The sequence below is a fragment of the Numida meleagris genome, chromosome 27 (assembly GCF_002078875.1).
Source record: "Numida meleagris isolate 19003 breed g44 Domestic line chromosome 27, NumMel1.0, whole genome shotgun sequence".
Lineage (NCBI taxonomy): Eukaryota > Metazoa > Chordata > Aves > Galliformes > Numididae > Numida > Numida meleagris.
This window is the reverse complement of record NC_034435.1, coordinates 685,822-693,148: the sequence shown is the minus strand read 5'-3', so window position 1 is coordinate 693,148 and position 7,327 is coordinate 685,822. Positions and strand designations below refer to the sequence as shown.

General features: G+C 55.2%; 1 protein-coding gene across 1 annotated transcript; it reads right to left on the bottom strand.

Annotated features, from left to right (window-relative positions):
* Positions 2,305-7,115, bottom strand: LOC110388850 (platelet glycoprotein Ib alpha chain-like). Its single transcript, XM_021378551.1, has 2 exons — positions 4,993-7,115; positions 2,305-4,845 (listed from the first exon to the last, which is right to left on the bottom strand). Exons 1-2 carry the CDS (start codon positions 4,993-4,995, stop codon positions 2,707-2,709), a joined length of 2,142 nt encoding a protein of 713 aa, XP_021234226.1. The 5' UTR covers positions 4,996-7,115; the 3' UTR covers positions 2,305-2,706.

Sequence of the window (7,327 nt, the reverse complement as noted above, 5' to 3'; positions counted from 1 at the left end):
TTTACAGCTCTGTGTTTACCTGTGCCCTTGTTCACCACCCAGATCCATCAGTTGCCTGCTGCAATCAGATCTGAAATGGGTCTGAAGGATCTTTTAGATTACACGCCCTGATATTCTTAGCACAGCAATAATCCTGACCCTCCTGGAGGCAATGCCCAGAAGATGTTACTGGTGGCAACCAAGATGAGAGAGGTTATTACTGTCACTGGTATTTTCACCTGTTCTGTGGGTAATATTGACCTTGTAGTCTGATCTATTACTTCATTTGCCTGCTGAAATGTACTGCACAGTACCTGGATCTAGATTTAATGGTTTAACTTCTTAATCTTCACATATTTGTTGGGCCTTTCCAAGCGGCTGGTGCTCAAGGGTCAGCCTATGATGTCCCATTCTTCGGCTCCCCAGCAAAGTCTCCAATTCCTTCAGTGCAGGTGTTGGCTAAGAAATCTATTCTGGTACACTTTTTTAATACACACAAGGTTCCCAGTTGGATGAATTTAACTTGTTCTTAGCCTTAGTGATCTCTTAACCCATCCGTACCCATTCACCTTCTTCCTTGTTTGTGGACTGTGTTGTCCTTTCCCTGTCAGTCTCACTGGAGGTCACGTATAAAACACCACCACGAGCAAACAGACTCAACTTGGGGAAAACTGATTCCATCTATTGTCGATCGAAATAGAGTTGGATGGGGAGAAACAGGAGCATCTCCTCTGCCTCTCCCCCTCCCAGCCCCCTCCTCTCCCCTCCCGCCGTGGGGTCCGTAACCGCTCCTCTCTGCTGCTCTCAGTGACCTCCTCAGCAAGTCTCCCCTAAACATAGGCATTGCAGCTGTCCGCATCACGAGGCCCCATCCCTTGGTGCCTATTAGCACAGCTTTCAGCAGCTGACAAGGGACCACAGTGCTCGTGAGGATGGCGGCGGTTCCCTCCTCTCTGACCTTTCCCTAAGCACTCGGGTGGGCAGTGAGGACAGGGGGAGGGCAGCCGCCCCACACCGGCCCAGCTGTCCCCATCAAAGCAGCCCCAGGGATTATGCTGAGCATGCACTGCTGTGCAGTGACCAGCATTTCCACCCATCACTGCTGAAAACAGGGCGTTAGAGTCCCCAGGGACTCTCTTTGTGCTCATACTTTACCCATGCGAGGATTTTGTTGAGGCACCGCACATGGTGTCCTGGTGCATGGAAAGAAAGGAGACTTCTGCTGCCCCAGTGCAGTGCTCAAGGCCACTTGGGCCATGTTTGGTGATGCTGAGGATGAGGGCTGGTGGCCATGCGGTCCCATTGCATCTCCTCTGCACCTGTTCCATCTCTTGTACAGAGATTGTTCTTGGCCTCTTACTCTGAGGACACAGAAAGCAGTGGTTTACACTGGAGCATCTCTTGAACAAAGTTAATGCTCTAGGAGATGTATGGCATGGATGGAAATGAATGGGGCTTTTCCTTGTTCCACGCCAGAGCTGGAGACATTGTCGGTGCGACGTGGCTTTCACTGGGAACAAAATAAGCACTGCTACTTGTGGACCCTTCTGAGGGCGGTGAAATACCTCCAACTGCAGCGGTCTGCAGTGATGACCAACTCCACAACCAGAAAACAGCCCCTCCTCATCATTCCCCTTGGGTTTTCTCTACTTCCCAGACAGATGCATCCCCTCCTGAGTTTCACTGCAGCAGCACGACCTCCCCTCCCAGCCAGGCTCTTTCCCTGCAGACAAGGAGAGCGTTTTACAGCTGGGCTCCATCACCATCAAATCACAACCTTCACTGTGTGCACCTCAGAAGAGAGGGAGTAACAAAGGCACTCTGCGTATTGTCCCGAGAGCCAAAAATAGAAAGAGCTCTCAGCACCTTGAAATGGCCCTAAAATGCCTGGAAACAGTGAGGAATGGCACCGAGGTGCTGAGGCAGAATTGGGGACCTGCAAAGAAGTTGCTCCCTGCTGCATTTTAGGAGAACTCAAAATGGTTCTGGGAAAATCCTAAGTTCCAAGGGGTTCCAAAAAATCCAGTGGTCCCAAGTTCCAAATCCCAGTGGTTCCAAAAAATCCCAAGAGATGTGGAGAAAATGAGTTGCTCTTCACTGGGTTCTGTGTGGCTGCACTGAGGTCTCTCCAAGGATGAAATGTTTGGGGCAAAAACCAAAGCTGATGTGGTGCTTCCTATCTAAATTCCTCCAGCTCTTCTTCTTCTCTGCATCAGGAAGCTGGGTATGAGTGGACATTTCCTCTGTTCTCTGCAGCTCCAAGTATTGAAAATGAATTTGCCATTCGCTGGACTCTGCCAGCACTACCAGAGGTTGAGTGAAATAAAATTAGCCCCAGTATGGAATTCGGGCAAAGAGAATATTTATTTTGGGATTAATGACCCGACACTGAGTTGAAAGCACGATGCATCTCTGCGTGTGTCATTCGAGCAAAGCAGTTAGCATGTAGCGTACAAAGCAAGATCTGCTTTCCCACACTGACCCCAAAATCTGGCATTTCAGTCCCAAGCTCTGGTTTAGGACAACCCCCTACCCCTGGGGGTACCTTCTGGGCCAAGCAGCCCAGAAATCATTTCAGATCTAGCAGCAACAATGAGTGAGAGCAGTGCTAGGGAAAGGAGCTGGATGCCTTCCCTTTCTGCAGAGAGCAGATCTTCCTGTGGTGCAGCAGGGAAAAGTGAGCCAGAGCTGTGACCCCCATTCCCACCTCTGAAGGTGCAGGAGCATTTACAAGGTGTTGCCAGCGTATTTCACCCTGACAGCACCGATGGCCCGGACCCCCCTGTCCAGGCTGTAAGCAGAAGGGCTCCGCAGCGAGCTGAATTTTGTGGCCGTCAGCTCTGCAGAGAAAGGATCGGATGATGCATTCCGAGGACTGTGGCGGATCCACAGCTGCTTCGTGGTGCAGAATGACTTTGCAGGAGCGCTGTGCTGCACCCCCAGGTCTTTAACTGTGCAGTAAGTGTAGGATGTGGCGACTTCAGGGCGCAGCTCTACTTCCTTGATGGTACAGAACGTGGAGCGTTGTTGGGGGCTTCGGAAGATGCTGAGCTGCGTAGTATGACTTTCTGTTGAATTCCTCCACCTCAGCAGTGGATGCTGCACCTCTTGGATCTGCAGTGAGTTGTGCTTCCATGCCAGACACATCCACACCAGGCAGCAAGCTAAAGGCAGCACAGACAGGAGCAGCAGAGCCAGGCAGGCCAGGTACAGCAACCAGCGCAGGAGGCAGCAGTGGCTCAGCTCCCAGTGCCCCCACCGAGGACCCTTCGCACCCACCCGTGAGGGCAGCAAGGATGGAGTCTGTGCTGGAGAGGAGCACGGGCAGAGCAGGGGAGATGGGAGCAGAGGAGATGGGTGGGGAAAGTGCGTGGTGTCCAGGGGAGCAGACAGCGTAGGGGTGTGAGTGGAAAGCGTGGTGTTGGGGACAACCAGCGTGGATGACGTCAGAGAAGAAGGTGAAGATGTGGTGGCTGAAGTGATCTCTGGCATGGTGGGGGAAGGCAGCGCTGAGGGACTGGTGGAAAATGCTCCAGTGGAGATTGTGAGAGGGCTGGTGGCAGCGCGGGTGGTGAGGGTGCTCAGTGGATGGCTGCTGGTGCTGGAAGCGCTGGTAGCAGCTGGCAGAGAGCTGGTGGGGCTGTCCGGGGAGCTGGGAGGAGTAGTGTGAACAGGGGTAGTGCTGGGGGGCTGCGGGGGCTGCACAGTGCTGGGGGGGGTTAAGGAGGTGGATGCAGGAGGGGTAGTGCTGGCAGCTGTGGTGCTTGCGAGGGTGGCAAGGGAAGCACTTGGGGCAAGGCTGGGGCCAATGGGGATTCTAAGGGAAGGACGGACGGATGTGAGAGGAGGCTGAGTAAGAACGCGTGGGGTGGGGGTGAGCTCTTCAGAGCTGGGTGGATACGTAGGGGGCAAGGAGGTCACGAGAGGGTTTTCAGGGCTCCCTTCCTCATCAGTGTACTCATACTCTTCCTCATCTTCATCCCCCATGTGGCCACAGTTGGGCTTGAAGCGGATGATGGGCTTCTGCTGGTGCTCGGGGGGGCTGTGGCACAGCACCTTCTCCGGGGCCACCTCCACCTTCGTCTTCCCCAGCCCACGCTCAGGCTCATAGACGCTCCACTCGTTCCTCAGGATCCACGAGCGCAGGTAGACCAGGCCGCAGTCGCAGTGCCAGGGGTTCTCGGTGAGGAAGACGTAGGCAAAGAGGTGCCCCTCGGGGAAGAAGCCGGAGGGCAGGGCACGGAGCCGGTTCCCCGACAGCCACAGCGTCTCCAGCGCCTCCAGGTCCCGCAGCAGCCCGCCGGGGAGCTCCTCCAAGGCGTTGTCCGACAGATCCAAGTCCTTGAGCGCCCGCAGCTCGGCGAAGGCGTCCTCAGGGAGCGTCCGCAGCCCGTTCCCCCGCAGGTCCAGGTCCTGCAGCTGCGGCACGGCACGGAAGGCCGCGGGGGCCAGAGCCTGCAGCTTGTTGTGAGCCAGGGCCAGGCGGGTGAGCGCGGGCAGGCCCCGCAGGGCGGGCAGAGCCTCCAGCGCGTTGCGGGACAGCAGCAGCTCCTTCAGGCTCAGCAGCGGGGTCTCGGTGTCCACGGCCCGCAGGCCGTTGTCGGACAGGTCGAGGTCCTGCAGGGCGGGCAGCGGCTGGAAGGCGGCGGTGGAGACGGACAGCAGGCTGTTGGCGTTGAGCAGCAGGATGCCCGTGTCTTTGGGCAGGCCGGCGGGCACCGCGCTGAGATTCTGCCCGGTGCAGTTCACCTCCACGATGTCCTTCACCTTGTTCATCTCCCACGGGCAGGGCGGCGGGTCCGTGGAACTGGCTGCGGGCTGCAGGGCTGCAAGGATCAGCGGGAGCAGAGCAGGGAACCACATGGCCTGTGGGGAGAGCTGAGCTGTGGGTGCCCGTGGCTGCAGCCCTGGCCATATTGTTGACCCAAGCACCTGGAACCTGAGCACCCGGACCCTGAGAACCCAGACCCTGAGCACCCAGACCCCAAGGGCCACTGCTCCCCTGGCACTCACCATGACTCCTCAGTGTCCGCTCTCCTGCTGCTTTGCCTCCCTTCTGGCAGCAGATGCTGCACAGGCACTGTATCAGCACCCACAGCTGCTGGGAGGGAAACTGTGGTTTTTGGAGAAGCCAAGCTCATCTGCTGTGCTTCGGCACCGCCTCCCACTTTAATGGTGCTGCCACATCACGGCTCCTTTCAGAAGTCTCCATCCAAGTGCAGACCAGCTCTGTAATTTCCTGCTTCTGCACCGTAAAGGGGTGAGGGTTGCACACAGGAGCAGCCCATGCATCTCACCCAACGGCTGCATCACTTCCAACCCTGGGACACGTGTCCCTCGCACAGAGATGTACCCCAAAGCAGCTCCTTTGCAGCTCTCCTGGGTTTCAGCCCTCCACCTGGGGACGGCAGTCTGCTTGGTGTACCTGGGAGAGCTGGATTGTGCTCATGACCTCAGCTGGTTGCTGGTATCAAAGAGGGCTCCTTGCCTTCTGGCTTTCCAGGAAAGAAGGGGATGGCTCTGCTGGACTGCAAGGCAGCGTTAACGTTGCCAGGAGAAGGCACAGCACAGAGCAGGCAAGGAGATTAGAGGCAGAGGAAGGAGCTGGCTTCTGCAGCTCTTCCTGCTTTCACTTCCTACAGCCAAGCTGTCTCTGCCTCCCTGGCCCATAGGTCACCACAGAGCACTTCAGAGGTCAGGTCACACAAAAGCTGCAAGGGCAGATGTTGACTTGGATGGTTTTGCACTGCGTCTCCGTTCTGTGTACTCGGGGGCTCTTCCCAACACGTCCACATCCTTTCTGTGCTGGAGGCCTTGGAGCGGAGCATGGGTGGAATCTCACAAGAGAGGAGCAGAGGGGGAGAATCGCCTCCCCCAACTTGCTAGCTGTAATTCTTTTTTCAAACCCTCACCCACCCCCAGCTTAGGTAGTCCTACATTTATTTGTCCGAAAACAAGTCACCTTCTTCAACCTTAGCCATGTCTAAGCAGAACTTCTTTGTCAAATCAATTTATAATATACAGTCCGAGCGTTTTGATTCTAAGAACTGTCCTACCCCAAATATTCTTATATGTCTGAAATGATTGCTTGATTTTTGTCTGAAGCTGTTGACTGACGCTGACCATCTGTGAGTCCCCCAGGCTCCAGGTTTGGCAATATTGGCAATATTGGTCATCCGAGGAGCCAAATTCCAACGTTTCTCTTCATCTTGCAGCAGAAGAGCTGGAGGCAGCAGCAGAGGCAGGACCCGGGGGCTGCTTTTCGACTTTGCACCAGTGATTTCCAACAGAATGCACGGAGCAGGAAGGGAGAGATCAGACGTCCTCCTTGCCTTCTCTTACAGTCCCCAGGATTAAGACAGCCCAGGCTGCCCAGGGCCCAGCATATTAGTTTAAGGACCAATGTATTCATTCAGCAGAGGGAATCAGTGAGTGATAGTTCTAAAGCTTCCCATTTCAACTTTGCCTGGTGTGCGAGTAGCCTTGTTTTCTCTTACTTCTGCTTCACAAGAAGCACTGGAGTCACAATAACGACCTTTATCTTTGCACCCACCAGGTACAAGGGCTTTGTGCTCAGACTTCATATATATTGCTTTGGAAGTTGCTTGTTGTGGCCTGACAAGAAACGGAAGCTTGCCAAACTGGGGAAAAACAGCTCGAGGTCGGCAGAAGTCACCGTGATGGGACTGACGGTGGAACAAAAGCTGTTTGGCTTTAACAAGGCAAAAGAGCAAAGGAACACACAGCTGATGCAAGTTACAGCCTGTTCAGTCCCTTAATGCACAGCCTTGTAGGCTGTCAGATAAGAGGAAGGCTCCCTGGCTTTGCATTGAACAGAAGAGGGAGGTTCCCAACTCTCTGTATGGAGTATATTGGCTCCTTCCCCAGTTGGCTCATCCCCACATGGGACGCCGTGCAAATGCCCCTTCAGTCCCAAATATCGCTGCGGAACGCAGGGACAAGCTGAGAAGCCTGCACACGCACATAGGGAAAACAAAGAGCACCACAGTCCTCAACAGCACCCTGTATCCCACAGACCCCCACATTTCTTCCTTAGGACCCTCTTATCCCCCTATGGGGCCCCCCTAGGATCTCACAGACCCCCATCGTCCCTGACAGGACCCCCATAGCCCTTCCAGGACCCCCTGGAGCCCACTTGGAGCCCCTCCTGACCCCACTCTCCCCCCACATCATGTACAACCTCACAGTGCTGTAGAACAATGTAGAGCAGAAGGTGCAGGGCAGAGACATGGTGGGTGTTGGGGACACAGGGGCACAGTAACATGGGAGGATGCGGGGACAGAGCCTGCAGAATCGGAACACCACACAGGAGAATGCAATGTGTGAG